We start from the raw sequence: 21,632 nt of genomic DNA, 5'->3' as shown, positions 1-21,632 counted from the left end.
AAATTGCCATCAACACTAGCCTCTCCACCCTTTTCGTGTTGTTTCTCGCCTCTTCATCGTTCTCCACCAGAACCTTTTACATTTGTAGTAATGGTATACCACGTCAGTCAGTATTACGTCCTCTTCATTCTCCCTTTCCAATTCAGTGTTCTTCCTACAACAAATGATCTCGAGTAACATGACCCCGTAGCTGTAAACGTCCACTTTTGCAGTAATATGCTTACTTCTGAACCATTCCGGGGCAACATATCCTTTGGTCCCTCTAATGGCCGTTTGAGTCTGAGTTTCATCTCCCATCAGAAGCTTTGCTAGTCTGACGTTGGAAATCCTTGGCGTGAATGAGTCATCAAGCAGAATGTTTTGAGGCTTAATGTCACAGTGGATGATCTGTGTGCTGCACTCCTCGTGTAAGTACATGAGTCCCCATTTAGATCCGTTTGTTCCAGTCAGGCTTCGAACTTCCAAAAACAAAGCTTGCCAACATGCCATTACTCATGTACTCGTAAACCAATAGCCTGTGTGGCCCTTCATCACAGAATCCAAGCAGTCGGACTAGGTTTTTGTGATGGGTCTTGGCTATTGCGACTGCCTCTGTTTTGAATTCCTTTTCTCCTTGCACCAACTTGTCTAGTTTCTTGACTGCTACTTCTTTTCTTGAATTTGATGAAGAAAGGACCCCTTTGTATACAGTGCCGAAAGCACCTCTTCCCAGTTCTTCACGAAAATCATTGTGGAATCTCTGAGGTCTTTATACGTGAAGGACCGGATATTAGTTTCCAATATACTTGATCCTCGAGTTGGTTTCTCTCTTTTTTGGTATGGCCAGAACATTACTACAGAAATTGCTGCCGCAAATATCAAGTTTATTAACACCGAACCACCTAAGAGAATCGATACTACCAGTATCGGAGTTGGTTGATTTTTCTTCCCTTCATCTGAATTCGGAAAAAGAGGGAATTTGGAAGAATCATCAGACTTTGGTACTTTAACAAGTGCCTTTCCATAGGTGTTCCGCTCCAGCCTTCCATTTGACAGTGGCAATTTCTTCTTCCAACAAGTTCCATCTTTGATTGCAGCCACCACACGATTGCAGTCACTGAGGCAAGATCTACTGTAGTCATTTTCACTTGATAATGGGAACCTCTCATAGTTCAAAGAAGATGGCCAAAACGTATTAGATACCGCATGAATTTCAAACAATTCCTCCGCATTTGAACCACCTGGCTTGCATTGTCTGACCTTATCTTGTTTGCAGCCACTGAACTTGTTGTTAGGGTCCTCAAGGGAGAATCCAGGGAGGTATTCACAAGTAGGCCTTCCAAACAAGTCAAGTATAAAAAAAGCTGGACCCAAGTTCCATTCCTCAGAGCCTTGGGGTGGGCGTAGTAGGTCATGATCCCATCAAAATCCAGTGTTGCCCGGTGGTAGAAATCTCTGGTTGAAGCTACATTTCCCTATGTGAGGTTCACTACATTCCCATTCCTTCTCATGACATAAAGATAGCCAGACTCGTTAAAAACTACTTTGTACCCGGAATTCATGCCATTTAGACCATCCGAAGTGTTGCTGAGATAGAAATTACCGTATGCAAAATCTGTTGGGAGGGCAATGGTGTTAAGCACAAGATCACCCTCTGGTAGGAACCTAAGCTGGAACCTTCCTTTTGAGTAGTTGTTTTCTGTTTGTCGGGAGTATAGCTTTGCACCTATTGGAGGACTTATCACAGAATAATTACTATCATAAAAGAAAGTGAAAACATGAATCAAGAGTCATATATGACAGGGAAATCAGTTAGACTTACAAAAGTAGTATGTGCAGGGAATCAAGGATGAAACCGGATCTTTATTGAAAGGGTGACAAACTAACAGAAATAAATTTTCACTCACCAGTATAAAACGTTGTGTGAAAAGGGTACTTTATCCGATCTTTTAGACCCATGCACTTATATTTGGTTTGCTGTTTGAGTCAGTGTTTCATCGCCTATCAGAAGCTTTGCTAGTCCGAAGTCTGACATCCTTCCCGTGAACAAATCGTCCAACAAAATGTTTTGAGGCTTAATATCGCAATGGCCGGATTATATGTGCGCTGCATTCCTCATGCATGTACACAAGTCCCCTTGCAATCCCAACAGCCATTCGCATCCTTTTGTTCCAATCTGGCCTTGAAATTCTGAAAACAAAGCCCAATGTGCCATTACTCATGAACTCATAGACCAAAAGCCTGTGCGGCCCTTCATCACAGAAGCCAATCAATCTGACTAGGTTTTTGTGATGGGTCTTGGCTATTGCGATGGCCTCCGTTTTGAATTCTTTTTTGCCTTCTTGTACCAACTTGTCCAACTTCTTCACCACTACTTCTTTTCTTGAGCTTGATGAAGATATGATCCCTTTGTATACAGTGCCAAAAGCTCCTCTTCCCAGTTGTTCCCGAAAACCATCTGTGGCATCTCTGAGGTCTTTATATGTGAATGACCGAATATTTGTTTCCAAAATACTCGATCATTCTGATTTTTCTGGTATGAACAGAACATTACTACAGAAATTGCAGCCACAAAGATCAAGTTTATTCAGACCAAACCACCTAAGAGAATCGATACTACAAGTATCACAGTTATTTGATCTTTCTTCCCTTCTTCTAAACATGGAGAACGAGGGAATTCCAAAGAATCATCAGACTTTGGTACTTTAACTGGAGTCCTCCCATAAGTGTCCCACTCCAGCCTTCTATCGGAGAGTGGCAATTTCTTCTTCCAACAATTCCTGAGTTTGATTACAACCACCACACAGTTGCAATTACTGAAGCATGATCTGCTGCACTCATCTTCACTTGATAATGGGAACTTCTCATAACTTGAAGAAGAAGGCCAGAAAATGTTAGATACCACGTGAATTTCATATAATTCTTCTGGTTTCAGATCCCCCGGTTTTGGTAATCCAATTTAGGAGATTAACCCTTCGGATTTCTGTGGTGGTTCTTCAGAAAACCATTTGCAGGTTTGCCTGAATGGTTTATCTTGTTGGTCAGTTTAAGTGTTTAAATCCATGTCTCAAATGAGATTGTAAGCAAAACAGGGTAAAAATATGTTACTAGAGCATCATTTTGGGCATTTTATGTTGGACTGCAAATGAACCAAGCTGTTCGCGAGCAGCCCGAGTTAGCCATAGTCAGACTCTTGTAGATAACTTCGGCTCATTTACAGAGGCTCGAACCGAGATCAATTTCTCAAATACTAATCGAGCTCAAGCTTGAACATCCTAAAGTTGTTCGTGCTCGGCTTAGCTAGTTTACACCCTTATTTTATCGTGCTTCGGCATGATACATTCTATATGCATGCGTACGTGCTTCCTTTGCTTTGGTATGGATTTCAGCTCCCAGAAGACAAACTTCTGCTCTCATTATGTAATGCACTTTGATCAAAGGTTCATATATCAAAACGTGTTTAATAAGTTTTCCTTTTTCCCATCTTTGGTGGGATAATTTTATTTTTTGAGGTCATTCTCAACGGTACTATACTTCTCCATATAACACCTTGAGAATGTTTCGGCCTTCGTCGTAAACAACTCAAGCAAGTAGTTTGTTTTCCTATATTTATACTATTACAACCTACATATGTAGAATTTTAATTTGTAATAATTTTTGAGATCAGACCTCGATTAATCTATCACCATGGCCTAAGAGGTCCAAATTACGAAAATCATCTTTGTAGAAGTTAAGGCTTCTTTATTCATCGTTTTGTTCAACGATCAAGAGTGTACAAGCCAGTTTTTTTTTTTTTTTTTTTGAGCTGTCAAAGGTAGGCCATCCACGCCGGAACTAATGGATTCATAAGAAATTTCTTTCTATCTTGCGGTCGGACCCCAACCAGTGAGCTCTGGTCATTTGTGTGGGACGCAAACCAACCGGACTAACCTTTGGGCTAAAAGTTAAGGCCTATATCAAAGATTAAGGTTCTGCTTCAATTTTTAAACGAGGGGTAAATAGCACAATTCTAATTTCTCTAGTGATGGAATCTCATGCACGGGAGCGTCCTTTTTTTAATTTCAGCAGCCCTTTGAATTCCTCTCTATGGATCAACCAGTACCAGATTTCTCCAAATTTGGCTCTCATGTTGTTTTAGTCATTCCCACCTCCAACAAACATCCCTTTTATAAATCACTCGTCACCCCTCTAATCTCAAAGAGAGTGTAAAACACAGATGAGTAGCCAAGGGCCATCACCATTGGTTCCTCTTTTGATGGTGGGAGGCCTCGGTCTCGTCATCTTGGCGACACAGTGATGGCCATAGCTGAAGTTGTAATTCCTCTGCTTCTAACAGGAGGGGAAGAAGAAGAGGATGAGGAAGAAGAACATAAAGGTGGTAACCCAATAAAAATAACCTAGGAACAGACCGTATCTACGCCTTACCATTAAAAAATAAACCCAGTCAGAAATCTCGACTGTGAAGGCAATCAAAATGGAGCCAGATACAATGAAGTGTGCATTAACCATTGCAAATTTCACTGTTAGCTCATCACTGATCTACTAAGCATTTAATCACTCATATAAAAACACATCAACGGACAAACACATACACATATGTAAAGAAGATAGAAATGAAAAGAAAAAAAAGAGGACTTTGGAATCCCTTTTGAATGGTGGTTCCAGAAACATCAACGCAGTCCCCTTCTCATGACTCCTTGGAGGAGCGATGGACGCTTACAACACAGAAATAGTCAAAGGAAGAGGAGCCGACCTTCGTAACCTTGCCTATGTTCCATGGACTCATCTAAATGCATGTGCAGAAGGATATTCCCACATTCCCATGTATTTAGTTATGACATATGGGAATTAGAAAACCGTACAAGTAGACACGCAAATGCACCTGACACCTACACCCTAGTCCATGTAATGTAGCCCCCTTGAGATATGCTCAGGTTTTCTTTTTACCGTAATGGACAACACTCCAGAAAACTTAACTTGCTTGTATAGTATATGAAGTCTCTAACAACTCATATTGGATAGATAAACCAAACCAAGCCTTATGTCCCAATCACTTGGGGTCAGTCATATAGGATAGATATGTGCTATAATTAGCAATGACATCTGCATTTGGGGGAATCTACACAAGATTTATCCAAAAACAGTCAAGAGTTCATCTATATGTGCATTTATGTTCCAGAAAACTTAGGGTAGAATTTACTTGAAGGGTTTGTGTCGTCACACTCGAACATGATCATTTGTTGAATTAAAGGGAGTAGTTTGGTGGAAGAGGAAGCTGTATCCTTAGTGAAATGGACTTTTGGGTACACCGGAAGAGTAAAATTAGGTATTGGCAGCTCCTTAAAAATGTGGTAATGTCTTGGGTTATATACTCGTAGATATTATCATGTTAGAAGAATGAATAATCTTTGTGTGGAATGTGGATGAATAAAATAGTCTACTTTGGTCTTCCTTCTTGTGATGATTGAACTGTTAGTTATGAGGAAGTGAATGAATGCTATCATATCGAGTACTTCTTTACGTCTTGTTTTCCCTTCTCACGGTGACATTCACAATTCGTTCTTTCTAGGCAAAAAGATGAATCTTTGATTATTTGACAGGGAATGATTTTTTAGTGTTAGTCTATTATTGCAGATCGCCTGAGTGGTACTTGGGTCACCTCTGATGCTACTTGGTCATGATTAGACTCAACCAACCTTGTTAACTCAATTATTGGGGAGAAAATCTGGTACTAATGAGTAATAGCACTGTACTGTATCATAACAAGTAGTATTTAAAAAAATTGTAATAACACGGTAGTGTATCATGAGGATGTTCCTTTTCGAGAACTTATTTTCCTTTCTTTGATGAGGACATACTAGGTTAACATATAGAAATATTCACCTGGCTGGCATTTCTGAGCCTAACTGCCCAACATTTTCCATCCTTTGTTTGGTTGTTCTTGTTCTAGTTCGCATCCTTAAACACATCTCTAGTTCTCCACCACTTACCACCACCCTCCGCAACCACCCAAACCGGAAAGTCAAAAGCATTATGGGGTTTTCGTGAGCCTCCACACTCATCCTCATATAATTTTGGGGTGTATAGCATTTTTCACCTTTTTTTAAAATGGCAATGCCATGCTGAAAATTCAAAATGAATTACCATCATGGTGCCACTTGTTATATGATTTGCTGATGGTCCTAGTAACAAAAGTATTTTTGTTTCTGACATGCCTCGCATTTGAAAGTACTGGTTGATGATGTGCATTGTCTTGGTGCCTCTAATCTGAAAAACTATATTCTGGTATTAAAGGATGTTTTACAGCTCACAAGAATGACATTCAAATTTTCTGCTCTACAAAAGCCTTATCATGCTTAATTCAGGACATGAGGCACGTTCCTGTTCCGTTCTTCAATCCTCATAACCTGCTATCTGGGTAACATAGCTACAGACCATTGTATTCTCACATAAATTGCAGATTCAACAAATTGAGCCGAAGGGATAAGGAGATGGGAGCACCAAAACTTCAACGACTCCTTCGAGCATTTGTAGAATCGTCTTCATGGTGGGCCGTAAAGACGGATCCTCTTGTATTCAAGGCATCTCACTTGCACCCAATTACATGTCAACCAATACTTGTGGTTACTTCGAAGGCCCTTCGCCGCTGAGTGACTTGTGGATTAAATCAGGAATGCTAAACGGCTCCAAAAAGTTGCCCAAATTCAGATACCGTGGTTGTGTTCACTTAGATGGTGGCATCCGCAAACCCAAGTGAATCTCCACCACCCATTTTGAATTCGGGAATTATTTTCGAGATTCAAAATGTGGGAGGACCATGGACTTTGTGAAACTTAATAGTTCCATTTTTCCTTTTAATTTTTCTTCTTTGTTTATGGAGATGAGAGAGTATGGTTCCAATCTGACAAGAAAGAACCATTTGCAATAAAAATAAGTTTCTAATGAAACTCTCCGCTCTCTCCAAACCAGGGGTTTCATGACTCCTCAGTCCTCGTGCCTGCTTGAGAATGCAGAAATGCCAGAAATCGCATGGTCAAAATTTAGATCGCTCACAGTGGTTCTTGAATTCTCTCTAAACGTAATGAGAGTACTACACAACAAAGAGTCAATCAATCACAACTATCAAGTGGGCAGCGTTGCAATCTCTGGAAGAAGTGCTCAATGCTCAGTGTATTTCTGTCCTGTCACTCCACAAACTTAGCCAGGAAAACGGATACTAATTGACATTGAAAAGCCACTGATTATATATGATCGTACTGACAATCGATAATACATAGAAAGCAAAAACAACTCCAATAACATAAGCCCAAATTAACAAGATCTGGTACGTAAATTTCAATATTTCCACTTATTATTAGCACCATAGGAAATCGCATCATACAAGGGAAAGGCTCTCTCTATAGCTGTTATATAGCACACTCTTTATTGATAAGCTTTTTCACAGGCCTTGACTAGTAGTTTTACTTCCCAACATCACCTGCACCACAGAAAAGATTAAACAGCTTAAGTGTGAAGAATGACTAATCAGTAACTACTCTTTAAAACTACCAATGATGGAACACCCCGAATGAAAAAATGAAAAGCGTAGTCCCTTAGTCTCCATCTATTCTCACTATTTTGGGCATCTAACGATACAATCAGTTTTACGAGATGCCCAAAATAGCAAAAATGGGCAAACAACTGTGGGAAAGGGGGAGTAATTTGCTACCTTTGGCATCCCAAAAAGAGGTTAGAATAACCATGGAGCCAGTAACTACTGAATGGGTTGATATGCATTGTTCGGCCCATTTGCTAATAGCTTAAACTTTTGGGACAATTGGTAACTTTACATGGTATCAGAACTCGAGTTGCTAGAGATCTTGGGTTCAAGTCTCTCTGCATTATGTTTCTCCTCTTTGCATTCTTTCTCAATATATATGAATGTTTTCATCTCCACATGCAAGACAGGTAGTGAGGAAGAATGTTGAATAGCTTGATACACGTTGTTGAGCCCATTTCTTAACAGTTTAAGCTTTTGGAACAATTGGGAAAATAACAGTAACAACCATGGGAACTCACATAAAAGCGCTAGCCAATGAGAGATCTGTTTAGTTTACGTCCCTCCAAAGATCAGGTCCTCAGAGAGAGAGAGAGAGAGAGAGATACATGATTCAAGCTTAGCAGAGCACTTGTCACGGAACAGCATTGCCATATTCCAATCAACACCAGTGACAGGAGGGCCGTTGACAAGGACACACAAGCAAGGCTGGTCTAGAGTTTTGATGGCGTTGCAGCAACCCGGACTCGGAGGAATGGGGCTAAACGGCACAACTGCTGCCCTGTAGGGTATTAGCTGAATCAGTGATGAGAAGAAAGTGCTAGCACAAGTCTGGCTCTTGCCTTGCTCCACCAAACCTACCATCACCACCATAATCACCAACAGTGTCAGTGCCTTTGAGCGAAAAAGCGTCATGTTTGAGTGAAATCCTCAGTGTCCTACTCTGGTGAAGGCTTTTTTGCTTCAAGAAATTGAACTTATCACGGTATGCATATATAGGAGGTACAAGAAATTGAACTTATCAAATTTGGGCTTTTTTGGCGCTTAGGTGTTTTTGTGCTTCATTGTTTAATCTGGGCTTATTTGGCTCTTTGGTGTTGGGACTTGGTCCCTTGTGGCTGTTTTCGAACTCTTGGTTGGACCCTTTCCCCTTTCCCCAATCATAATATTTCGCCGTTCAAAAAAAAAAAAAAGGAGGTGAATGCCATGCCCATCATCATGTGTGCTTCTGTCGTAACCCTACATTACGGTTAAGTCATGTTTTTTTCATGGAGCTCTGCCATTGAGGTGATTTGGGTTGCAGTGTCAAATTTTGTGAATGTATCTCCTGTATCAAAAATAATGGCGATGCAATGCGGAACATTTAGGCTCACAAGAGTTAGTTTTTAGTGGACAAAAATCTGCCTAAGAAAAAAAATTCAAGACTGTCAACCAAACCAAAAAAAAAAAAAACGTTTAGATTGAAAGATATAAATAGTTTTTTTTCTATTCCGTTTCGTAAAAAAAAATTTTTTTGAAGTGCTTGGAAAGGTCAAAGGTAACATAAACTCTTATTTAGAAATGGAGGGAATACTTGTTAAAATATTCGTGACGATATTTTATTGAGAAAATTAAGGAGACCAAATCCAACTGGGTCTCGGGATTAGAACATGCCTCTGCCTCGTGATATTTTTTGAGAAAATTAAGGAAACCAAGTCCTATCTCAACTCAACAATCCCCACGTTTGGGGTACATAGAAACTACTATGTGGGTCAGCCACAAATCACTAATCGATCTGAACGAGAAACAACCCACATTCTCGATCAAAAATTCACGGAAACTCAGCAGCTCTGGTGACGGTCGGCGGCTCAGGCGACGATAAGAGCAGGTACCTCTCTCTCTCTCTCTCTCTCTCTCTCTACGCTTCTGCCCAGGGTGGCCCTGGCAGGAGCCCTGGAATTTGACTTTCCCAACTAGATCCTTAACTAGGGATGACTCCATGCTCTTCAATATGAATATATTGTAATCTAATCCGAATGTGTTGGTATTTATTTCACGCCATGGATGTTGGCATTGTTGATGTTTAATTTGATTTAATAATTGTGTTACCGGTGATGAGTAAAGGCCGGTCGAACGGTTGGGCCCTGGACCAACTTTTTTTTGCCGATGATAGGATAGGCCCTTTACATGTAGATAAATTGGGTGTACAGAATCTTGGATTTAAAACCATGAAGTAGCCAGTGGTTTTGTGGGTAGTAATTCGAACCAGTGTGGCTCATCGGGTATCGATGTTACATGGACTGGAGTACGGGTATTATGTGCGGGTATGTATCTAATTATTTGCTTCAATATCCCACTTCCATCTCAAGGACTTGAAGATATATAGGCCAAAATATTCAAATTTCTTAGAAGTATATTCCTTTTATTTTCTTGGATAAATCGTTTTACATAGTGTAGGACTGTAGGTATTTCGTGCATAATATAGAAGCTCCACGCATAGTATATATGGTAAGTTTGAATAACAAATTACGCTTGCTAGGTGTATGTCCAACTATAAATGTGTCGGACTTGGATCTCACACCCTTGTTCGAGTGTCGAGTGCTGACTATGGGTATTTTTTGTTGCCTTAACAGAATGCCATGTTTTCATCTTAATGTTGCATTCAGAATGAACAGTGATGGGATTGTAACTTAAAGTGTAACTAGTCCCATCATAAAGTCCATTGAATTCATGTGACATGTTTCTCTCTCTCCTCTTGCCTCTCGATAACAGTTGGAACCCCTCGACAATGTTAGGAAAGCATATTTATAGTTTTTGGCCCTAAAAATTACACAAAACACTGAAAAAAGGATAAAGTCGGCCTCAATCGTCCGGACCAAGGATGGTTTGGTCCGGGCCAGAGTTGCTGGGAGCCATCTGGACCTTTTGGACTCGCTCGTCTGGACCAAGGATGGCCTGGTCCGGACTACGGATGCTGCAAGCTCATGGAGTAGTCCATTGTCGCTCGTTCGGACTAAGGATGGTCTGGTCCGGACTACGGATGCTGCAAGCTCATGGAGTAGTCGATCGTCTGGACCAAGGATGTTCTGGTCCGGACGAAAAGTACTGCAAGCTAGGAGATCACTCAGAAGATGCTGGTCCGGACCAGAGAAGCTGCAACTTGGCTTTTCACTCTCTTTGCTCCTCGGCTTTTCCTCTTCACTCCCGAACACCTCTAGCAACCTCCACTTTGCTTCCAATGGCCTCCATGTCCTGCTAACACGAGCTTAACATACAAAACAACATCAAATAACCAAATATTTGGACCAAAAAAGCGTAAACTAGAGAGAATAAATGGGTGCTTTTCAGCACCTATCAGCAACCCAAAGCTTTTCACCATTTTTTCCATGTGAAGTCACATACTTTTATGTTTCACTATGTCATACCTTTGATTTTTTGGTATTATATTGAATTGTTCCTTGAGATGTGTGGAAAAAACAGTTGGCCTTTTTGCGTTCTATAGGTCAACAGGTACAATTGAATTTTTGTTTATGGTCCTTTTTTGATTTAGATGGATTTAGAAAGCAAAACTTTACCACAAAATGGGTTGCGGCTTTCTAAAGCTTACAGATGTGGACTTAATTCTTCTAAGTTAGTAGACATCATGTTTTGGAGAATTTGATGAAACTTTTGAAGCTTTTTCGGGAATGTTTAGCGTGATCGAATCCTAGATGCCATGTCTATGGAAATGTAGATGTATTGCCCAGACTCTTTATGTTCTTGGTATCAGACATTTTCGACACTTGCATTGAAACGTAGAAACCAGATCTCGCCCATCTTCTTACCTATTCTTAACCCTGCTTCACAAGCTTAGTCTATCTACCCAGTAATGACACAAATGGCTAATGTCACCAGCCTATCTTCCTGTTCGTGGTACAGCACATAGCACTTAGAACAGTCCTTAAATATTTGTCTGTTTCAGTCTCAAAACCCTATTTTTCCCATATATGAAAGCTGGAAAAGTGTGGTAGTGTAATTGAACCAACCATTCAACTGTAAAACCTAATAAGAGAGCCTTAAAGATCTCTTACCAAAGCTGCTCTTCCATCATGTTAGGCTCATGAGTCTTCCTCCACATTGTCATGCATTTTGCTTATCCATGAATACCAATTCAATGGTGTTGAGCTTCGAATTAAGTTAAATGATGCTGCATCGATCTCTTGCTTATTTTCGCCTTCCCTTTTGTTTTTTTCTTCCCAGGGGCAACACATGCACGCTGTCTTGAAGTGGAATCGGGGAGAATCTTAAGAAGCCAGAAGGATTTGGTTTTTAAAGTAGATATTTCTTATCGTTATGATAATGCCAGAAGACGGTGAGGGAAAAGGCAGTTGGTGTTCACTTCCAGTTCTCCTTTTATGGATGATAAAAGATAAGCTAGATATTTTTGATAATGGGCAATTTGCTGCTGTTTGTCGCAATTGGTGGTCTGTATCAGTAAGCGATCCCAAAAGGCTTCAATCTGTTGGAGACGGTTTGCCATGGATCTGCCAACCGAGCTCTGACTTTGGTGGCAGTTCACTGGAGTTCATCAGTGTTACTAGGGAACGTAAATTTACCATCGACCTGCCAGAATTTCGTAAAGCTTCAGTTGTTTCCTCAAAATGTGGATGGATTCTTCTGAGTAGGAGCAACTTCAACACCCCGCCAAACAGAAGGCAAAGGCGGTTGCCTGATTCTTTGTTTCTAGTAAACCTCTTTACGGGGGAAAAAGTAAAATTGCCTGATTTATTCGATATTCCAGCAGGACGGTATCAAAGTTCATTTTCCATCCATGAGGGCTATCCGCACTGTGTTGTCCTCCTTAAGTTTGGTCGCTTTGGTGGTAATTATATGAGTCCTCAACTTACTATTCAAACTGCCTATCCAGGTGATGAAGTGTGGACTGAGCATCCCTATTTGGGTCAGAGGACAGTATTGAACGGATGCACTAATTTAGTTACTATGGGGCGGCATGTTTACTGCTATAATGGATGCGGACCATGCGGTCAATTCGGAAGGATGATTATCTACAACATGGATAGTGATTTGTGGAAAGAATTACCCGGATCAGAAGTGGGGCTAAGTTATATTGCAGAGCATGATGGGGAGATAGTTAAAATGGTCCGAGAGGTCCGAGAGGGCAATTACTTTTCCTATAAGTTATTCAAGTATAACGATGCCGATACTGCATGGGAGAGGTTGAACAACGATGCCATGAGGGACACAAGTTGGTACTTGTGTGACCCACATAATTGCTTCTTCTCTGCCAAGGAACAAGGTATGAAAGTTTATGATCTTTGTCCTTGCCGAAACACGCGTGGTTTTAAATGTTGTGATGCTGTTGATGTCCATGATTTATTAGCTGGAACTAGGCAAACGCTCCATCTTCCCTATCAGGTTCAAATGTTCGGAACTTGGGTAGGTATTGGTTAGCCATATATACCCCTTGTTGGACACGCAATAACCCTATTTAGACAGCAATTAAAAGGGTAAGAGAATTGGTTTAGATGAGGGACGTGATTAATAAATTGTGGTTTGTTTTAGTTTGGATTGGTCAGACTTGAACCCATGTTGCTCCTTCTTATCTTGTTTTGCCTTAATTTATTATCCTTAATGCATTTGTTGTTTTTGCGTTACTTTTTTTTGTGGACTATTGGTTTGTTTGTGCTATTAATCAAAACTATCAACTGACAAATTACAATCAGTTGTGTTGTCCTCCTTAAGTAAAGTATATTGATTCAGCCCGTGGAACTGGGACAATTGGTGTTGTCCTCCTCAAGTATATTGATGCAGCCCGTAGTACTGGGACGGTTGATCCGACGGTTGTTTCCATGTACTTAGATGCAGTTATGTTGTTAGTTCCAACTTCGATAGAGAGGATGTTGATACTCTTGTTGTTCAGTTGGGTAGGAATGGTTCAAGTCGCAGAGGGAGCAATCTATAAGCTGGATTCTCCTTTCTATAAGCTGGATTCTCTTTTTTGTCATCTATATTATAAAACAGAGCGGTTTTCTTTAAAATGTCTATGCATACAAACATAAATGCATCTACAACCGTTCGATCGTACTTAGTGATAAGATTATAGCTGTTGGATCAAAGGAATGAAGCTCTCTCTCTCTCTCTCTCTCTCTCTCTCTCTCTCTCTCTCTCTCCTCATAATTTACTCCCATTAAGGTATTGTATTCAAAACCACCCATTAAGGCATTATTCAAATGAAAACCAAAATCAGATATAACCTTTGTACAAAACCGAAATTAACGCCATTGAGATCACCGAAATCAAAGCACATTCCTTTTCCTATTCGAAAACTCTATGGATACCGACCCGAGCACACCGACCATGGCCACTAACAGTACGCAGGGCCCACTCTGGGCCCTGCATGGATGATCCTGCCCGTTCAATAATTTTAAAAACAACGAGTGGGCCCGTGATAAATCAGCTCCATCCGATATGTGTAAGTGTTTGATCAAATCTTTCCATTTTTGAAAAATCGTAAAAAAAGAGAGGAAAGATTGGATGAAAAATGAGAAGATTGGATCGAGCACTTATACATATCAGATGGAGCTAATTTATACAAACCCACTCGGTTTTTATTTACAAATTATTGAACGGCTCGGATCATCCATGCGGGTCCGGAGTGGGCCCCACGAATGGTCGGTAAGTACTATTTGTGTGCTTGGGTCAGTATCCGTAGCATCCTCCCTTCCTATTTCTGGGCTATCAAACGTACATTACGGAAATCACCGAAAATATAATTTTCTATACATCATTCATATGATTTTCATATTCTTCTTCTTTACTTTCTCTACCTCTCCCCTCCTCTATCTCTCTTGAGAAGTTCAATACCACCAAAATCTATTTCATCAAAACCACCGAGGTGAGTTCTTCCATTATTTTTTGTATATTTACTACCCATTTCTGTTTCATTAAGATTATGATGTTTATCAATGGATATATTGCGTTATTGTTTGTAGCATAGTAGAATTTGTTTTGGACATGGGTTGGTATATTGCACGCAAGTTCAGTATTAATTTGCGTGTTGTGATTGTTTGAGCCGTATATTGCACGCGAGTTCTGTAACGCCCCGAATTTCGGAACATTAAAAAAAACATTTAAAAGACAATTTTTTTCAATTAAAATTTATAGATTTAATACATCACTGTTTCAAAAGCAAATGTCATCATGTTACAACCATGTCGAATTAAGTTTAAGTAGCCGAATTTGACCAAATATTACAATTCCCCAAATAAACTTTGAAGCTTTCAAAATAAAGTTGACTTAAATTAAATCAGAGTGACTACGCATACGGAAACCATGGTTCTTTTACTCCCTCCTCAGTAGCATTGACTCCAGTCGGATTGTACGACACTTCTGTTCTGTCTTTGGTACCTGGCGTTCAAGTTACCGGGGTAACATAGTACCATGAGCGATGACGCTCAATAGCCAAAACCCACCCGAAACCCATAACTTACAAACAAAGGCATGTACAATATTGTTAAAGTAAGAACAATCAAAGTAGCAAGCGATTAATTTTAATTACTAGCCTTTAACTTAGTGAAATCTAGAATCTCAACCTTTGAGAAACATCCTCCCATGTTAACCGCTAGGACTATGGCCACTCGTGATACCGCTCCCCCTTGCTTGCCCTAACCGGGAGCCCCGATGAAACGGCCTAAGTTATTTACTTAGTCGGAGTCATTGGCCGCCTCGCAAGGATGAATTCCCCAGGGAACTAACCGTAACCACTGGGCCCACAAAGAACTAACCGTAACCTTGGGAGTATATAGACCATAACCTGGTACTATAATACATATCACTCTTTTATCTCCTATTCAAAAAGAGCGATCGCGTAATGCCATATCCTAAGGTTTCGAATCGACAATCAACTCATACCTTGGTTTCATTTCTCTTCTTCCAAATTGGACTCTGTGGATAACCTCCAATAGATCCGGATTCACTAGATAACCTCCAGGAATCCCTTCACAGTATTTCCTATCTTTTCCGATTTTCCTTTAACTTAAAATCATCTAAGTGATTCTCAAACTACCGTACACCAAACCCTAGTGAACCTACTGTCTGTTCTAAGTTCTCGTGAAACATGGTAATCAACAATCAATCATTATAATTCACAGAACTGAAATCATGTCTTTACAAAATAAAATTTATAGAACACACGAAGCATAACAATAAGAAGCATAATGATCTTTGTACATTTTGAGTTATGCCTTAACTAGGCTTGTATGAGATCTCGATGCACTTAGATATTTCAATGGGTCGATTTGTACGTAACAGAAATATAATTAGTCTAGTCTCGACAATTTAGAGACTTTGTTATAATTAACAACAATTTTTAGATTCCTAAAATTAACCTCAAAACTTTTGAAGTGATCATTTTACTTTAGGGATTAACCTTATACTACTAACACTTAACAAATTCTCCGGTTGAATTACTTAGTGCACAGGTAACACAAATTAGGGGCTAACATTATTGTTTTATATACTAATAATTAAAAAAACGACTATCTAACTAATCGGTGCACGGCATAATGGAATTCAAGGGATGACATGTACATATTACTTCTAGTCTAGTTGGGGTAACATTTGTTAGTTTAAGGGACTAACCATTATTTACTATATACCAGTGATTAATCTAATTAGTGAATGGACAATACAAAATCACTCTACCTTCTGTCTTCGTGGGGTACACGGCCTACATGTTTTTTTTCTTTTTCATTTTGAACTTCCTCTTCGAATGTTTAAGTATCTTTATGCTCCGGTTTACACCATTCATTCCGATAAAAATAAATGTAACATATTCACCACATTTCAAGTTCAACGTTTACAAGCTATATACAAATATACTTAGGGAGGTAGGATTTTAACTACCTCTTTTCCGGTGAATGGGGTTTCGGAGAGATTTTGGCTGTGGTTCAGAGCGGCAGAAGAGCTCGGTCAGATGGTGACCTGGCTGTGGCAAGAGGTGGTGGTGTTCTCGGCAATGAGGGCTTCTCCGGTTGGTGGCTGCTCCGGTTGATGGATGGCCGGCTGCCACTTCTCTCTCTCGCTGCACTCTCTCTCTCTCTCTGAATTTTCCGAAAGAAAATAAAATGGGAAGGGGGAAATATTGGATTTGATTTTTGGAGAGTATGAGGGAGGGCAAGAACCAATGGATAAGAAATGGGTGCTGCTAAATACAACTGCGAATTTACTACATGTAACTAATTTATAAAAGGAAATTTTGGAATTCTTTTTTATGAATTGGCTACATGTAGTAAATTCGCAGTTATATTTAGCTGGGCCCTGAGAAATTTGTAGTAGGCTTAGCCTTAGGGTGAGTTGTTGAATTTTTGTGGGAGGTGAAAGGTGGTGGCAGCCGAAAATATGGAGGAAAGTGGGGATGTGATGGGTTTGGTTTCCCTTGGCCAAGAAAGAATAGATAGAGATAGCAAAATAAGGAATAAGAAAAATGTAGAGGATGTTTGGTTTCTGCCGTGAAAATGAGGGAGGGAATTGGGGTTTGGATAAAATGATCCAATGTACACACATGCACACAATTAGGAATTTACTAGTCGGAAACGTGCGCACACAACCGATTGCAGAATAAGATTTGTTGTGACGACATAAATAATTTTTCCAACAAAAATATTAGTTATTATTATTTACTTAAAAAAAATACTGGTTCTTTACAAGTTCAGTATTTGTTTCCGTGTGCTAACTGTTCGAGCTGTGCCTTTAGGCACGGGCATACGCTAGTACTTTAAAAGCTACATTATTTTAACACCAAATGATACAAAATCCATGGTAGAACTCACCCTTGAAAACTTACTTGCAAAGGACAGCTTGCTCATTAGCATATATACACAAGGCCAAATCCATATTGCCCATACTTGGCTGATGTGATACATTAGGATCTCTACAAATTTTCATTTTTTTCGGTCAAGCGGAAATTCTCAACAAATTTTCATATACCAAATTCCTAAACCTGGCAGTAAATCTGTTTCTGTAGCTGTACTATTCCGATCACTTGAAAGAAAAGTTCTTTTGATTTCAAGAAAATGGCGATATAATTCCCCATGGTCAACAATGGACACGAGCAAAACTATTAGTCTATTACCACCTTCCTTCTAGTACTCATTCAACATCATGAAGTACCAAACTCGAAGTAAAATCAAATTATAAAGACTGATTAAACTGTTGCAAGAGTCTACATGGGTTTATATATAACAGCTAGAACCTGCTCTACAAACATGTATTCCACAATTCCCTTTTTATCAACATGTTGTTTTAGTCATTCCCACCTCCAACAACCTTCCCTTTTTTATAAATCACTCACCCCTTTAATCTGAAAGAGAGTGTAAGACACAGATGGGAAGCCAAGGGCCATCACCACTGGTTCCTCTTCTGATGGTGGGAGGCCTCGGTCTTGTCATCTTTGGCGACACGGTGATGGCCAAAGCTGAAGTTGTAATTCCTCTGCTTCTAACGGAGGGGAAGAGGAGGAGGAGGAGGAGGAAGAAGAAGAAGATGAAGGTGGTAACCCAATAACAATCTTTCACACGATCATTTTGCTGTTGCTAATACACCTTCTCACTGTTTTCTCACAAAAACTGAACATTTTCTCTCTGATTGCAACCGGCGAAGTGAGGGCTCTGGTTATGATGCTGAAGGGTTTGGATTGGAAGCTGTACTTCTTCTTGTGCTCTTCTTCATTCTGTATAATTATTTTGCCGACTCTTCTGAGTAGCTAGCAGTTGCTGCATGTGGTGCACTTATGTATGGGTAAACATTGAGCTACTAAGCTTTATTTTCGATAAGAATTTGTATACGTAAGTTGTAGATTTGTACAAATGACTCGGGAAATCTCGAATAAAGCTGAAACTGCAACAAGTCGTCACCAAATCTACAGAGTAAATAAGTTTCTCTCTTTCTCTTTATCAGTTTGTTGGAAACTCGAAGTGTTACCTGGACTTAAGACTCTAGGGCTTGCAAACTAAAAACTTAGGGTGGGTTTCCTCTAAAAATTAAGTTGTCATAACTTAACAACTTTAGACAAGTAATTGTTTCGTTTAAATAGACTTTTAGTTGAGGTATATGAGAAGAATAACATGTCTCGAAATATTTTTTGAGTTTTAGCCCGTTGAGACAATACAGAAGACCCAGCCTTAGTGCATTCGAAATTTTAAGAAACGTTGTTGCCAAAACAAAAAAGAAAGAGGACATGCAATTATATGAAAGCAAAGAGATTTTCACATTCTTGGTTGTTTTGACTCGAAAGAATATAGAAGCTGAGAGAACGAGAAAAGTACCCCCAAAAAATGATAATAAGCAAAAAATTGAAATAAGTGAGCATTAATTGTATATGAACATTTATGTGGGCGTTTTTTTGGGCAGGTTTATTTGCCCACTAACCTATGGTGAATACCCAGAAACTATGCGTTCAATCGTCAGTAAAAGGTTACCAGAATCCACTCCTAACTGCATAAAGAAAAGAACAAGGCAGAAAGCTTATCAGTCAAGCTAGGTCCAATATTGATGTGTTCCGAGTGATAGTACTAGACCAACGAGACAATGAATACAGTACACGATCATCCTCCTGCGATTTCATTGGACTAAATTACTACACTGGATTTTATGCAATTAATGTTCCCGTCACTATTACAGTCAATGTTAGCTACGGAAATGATATGCTCGCTATTCTTACAAGTAAGTTTGCCCCACAAAAATATACAGTATTAAACAAGCGAAAAGTCTATGAGTATACACATAGGTGCATACATTGTGTACATATGCATTTTGAACCCAAATTGGGTCCTAAAAAAAGATCTGAGCCGCTCATTTTATTCAAAATGGTTTGTTCAGGATTTCAGTAAAAAATAAAACTCAATCCAATAGCAATAATTTTTTTTACAAAACATCTAACTTTTCTCCATAACCCATGCCTAGTTTAAACTCTTGTTAAAATTCGGTAATCAAAATTCGTAAAATAAACAAGTCGAAAGTGATCAAATCCATTAGGCTGCTGATTTTACCACTCTTTTTTTTGTTAACGCCACTCTCTTGTAAGGGAGTGGCGTTAATAAAAAAATGGAGTGACAAAATCATTTCCCTATCCATTATCCACTATTGTCCAGTTTTCTCAAAGTAGAGTAGCATATTCCCACGTGACACCGATACCGTTATGGCAGTTGAATTCTTGCAGCAATAAAAACCCCGCCGACGCCAATAGCCCTCACCTCACCTCACCTCGCCTTCCCTCAACTCTTCTTGCTTATACTTTCCCTACATTCAAGAAAAGAGAAACTTTCAAATTCATAATCAGATATGGAAAACACACACTTCCAAGAACCCTTCGACTCCGCCATAGCCCCCATCTCATCAACATCCCCAGCAACTCCTTGCTCACACTTCGTCTTCACATTCACGAACAGAGAAACGGAAAACATCCACTTCCAAGAACCCGAATCCACCGCTACCTTCGACGACTCCTCCGCCGCCACTGCTACCCGCCCCGACAATTGCACCGAGTGCGGCGGCTCCATGAAGAGACGCTCCCCCACCTCCTCCTCCTCAACGCCCTCTCTCCAAGAAGAACCCAACTCCAAGAAAATCTCCCTCCGCCCCTCCTCCTGTTACGGACTCAACACACAATCTCAGTACCTTTCCTCCGACAAAACCTCGATGGATTACTTCTCCCAATCACGTCTCCGTTCACTTGGGCGTCCCTTGATTCCGCCCTCACTCTCCGCCGCTGCCTCTTGGACCCCGAGAATTCCCTTGGAATCAACATCAAGGCTCTCTTGCTAAACCACCCTGTCGCCTGAAGATGACAAGATTGTCGCTCCTTCTGCATTGACGCCCTCGCCTGCCAAGGCCGGATCCTCTGCCGCGGTGACTCTGCCGGTTGGCCCTGCTATTCTAAGCCTGTTGTTCTCGCAGGCATATCAGGCGACAATGATGAAGCCCGAATTAAAGGTCGGTTCTTTGGAATTTGAGTTTGATGTGAGATCAATTATTCCCCGCAACACCCCCCCCCCCCCCCCCCCCCCCCCCCCCCCCCGCTCTAACAATTTTATAAATTTGTTGTTGTTTCAAGAATGGCTCTCCTAAGGTCTTATTTTCTTGGCAGTATTTGCTTTCCCTTCTATCGAATAGTGCTAAGACTAGTAGTAGTACTCAGTTTGTTTTAATACATTTCTTGAGTTAAACGCCAAAAGGGAGAAAAAAAAAAAACCAATTCAGAAACTCAGGTGTATACACCAATTGAGTTTGAGTAGGACCCAAGTTGTATCAAGATTGCAACTAGCCTCTACATGTGTTGGGCATATAGACTTGGTTGTTAAAGATCGATGCATTTATCGATATATGGCCATATCATCGATACCGTTATTATGTTTCCCGATGCCGTGATTTAATACCCTAAGAGACATACATATTTGCAACTTGTGGAATGGGGATGTTGTAGGCCTATTTGTTGAGATTATTTTGTCCAAGTATTGGGTATTCTGTTCTTCATCGTCTCCTTTAATTTGAGTAATTTTCTTGGCACAGGATCACGAGCCCGATACTGAAAGTGAAGTAGCTGTGAGTGTGGAGACTACTGGGAACGTGTTGATCATACCCATCAAGTGTCCCTGTACCAAAACCCTCGATGGATTCACCAAAATATCCCTCCCAATCACGTCTCCCTTCACTTGGGCATCCCCTGATTCCCAACAGTGCGCCCCCACTCCCCGCGGCTGGGTCTCTGACCCCATGAGTTCCCCTGGAATCAACAAGGAATGTGGAGTCGTACCGGGTATTCTTCTCCCTTCTTTCTCCGGCCCAAGTCTCGTAACATACCCTTCAGAATTGAACAAGTCCTCTTCATTTACGACACCACACTGGACTGCCATTGATTTGAAAAATCTTGTTCGGGGGAGCTCGAGTGAGGTTTATCTTGTTGTGAAGGATAGCAGGAGCAGCATCCTAGAAATGTACAACATCAGGACTCGTTCAACGGTCATTATTCGTGAGTATGACGGCACACCTTTCAGTGGTTATATTCTGCTTGCGAGTAATTTAGAAGGATGGATCCTACTCTCGAGAAATACTCATGCATACTTTCTCAATTTGGTATCGA

The 21,632-nt window shown here is 40.3% G+C and overlaps 2 protein-coding genes and 1 pseudogene across 2 annotated transcripts; 1 reads left to right on the top strand and 2 right to left on the bottom strand.

Moving 5' to 3' along the window:
* Nucleotides 1-15: 15 nt before the first annotated feature.
* Nucleotides 16-489, bottom strand: LOC131332566 (G-type lectin S-receptor-like serine/threonine-protein kinase LECRK4). The gene has a single exon (XM_058366871.1). It carries the CDS (start codon nucleotides 487-489, stop codon nucleotides 16-18), a length of 474 nt encoding a protein of 157 aa, XP_058222854.1.
* A 1,453-nt stretch (nucleotides 490-1,942) lies between these two features.
* Nucleotides 1,943-4,107, bottom strand: LOC131332565 (G-type lectin S-receptor-like serine/threonine-protein kinase RLK1; annotated as a pseudogene).
* A 4,992-nt stretch (nucleotides 4,108-9,099) lies between these two features.
* LOC131334218 (F-box protein At4g00893-like) lies at nucleotides 9,100-13,131 on the top strand. The gene is made up of 2 exons (XM_058369142.1): nucleotides 9,100-9,383; nucleotides 11,735-13,131. Exon 2 carries the CDS (start codon nucleotides 11,828-11,830, stop codon nucleotides 12,944-12,946), a length of 1,119 nt encoding a protein of 372 aa, XP_058225125.1. The 5' UTR covers nucleotides 9,100-9,383; nucleotides 11,735-11,827; the 3' UTR covers nucleotides 12,947-13,131.
* Nucleotides 13,132-21,632: the final 8,501 nt, after the last annotated feature.

Source organism: Rhododendron vialii, chromosome 7a (genome assembly GCF_030253575.1).
Source record: "Rhododendron vialii isolate Sample 1 chromosome 7a, ASM3025357v1".
NCBI classification, from domain to species: Eukaryota; Viridiplantae; Streptophyta; class Magnoliopsida; order Ericales; family Ericaceae; genus Rhododendron; species Rhododendron vialii.
Note: the sequence above shows the minus strand (reverse complement) of the source record. Positions and strands in the feature narration are given on the sequence as shown.

What these genes read in the sequence shown, in the direction of transcription:
- LOC131332566 (XM_058366871.1), bottom strand. Translation starts at nt 489, where the DNA reads ATGGCATGTTGGCAAGCTTTGTTTTTGGAAGTTCGAAGCCTGACTGGA.
- LOC131334218 (XM_058369142.1), top strand. Translation starts at nt 11,828, where the DNA reads ATGATAATGCCAGAAGACGGTGAGGGAAAAGGCAGTTGGTGTTCACTT.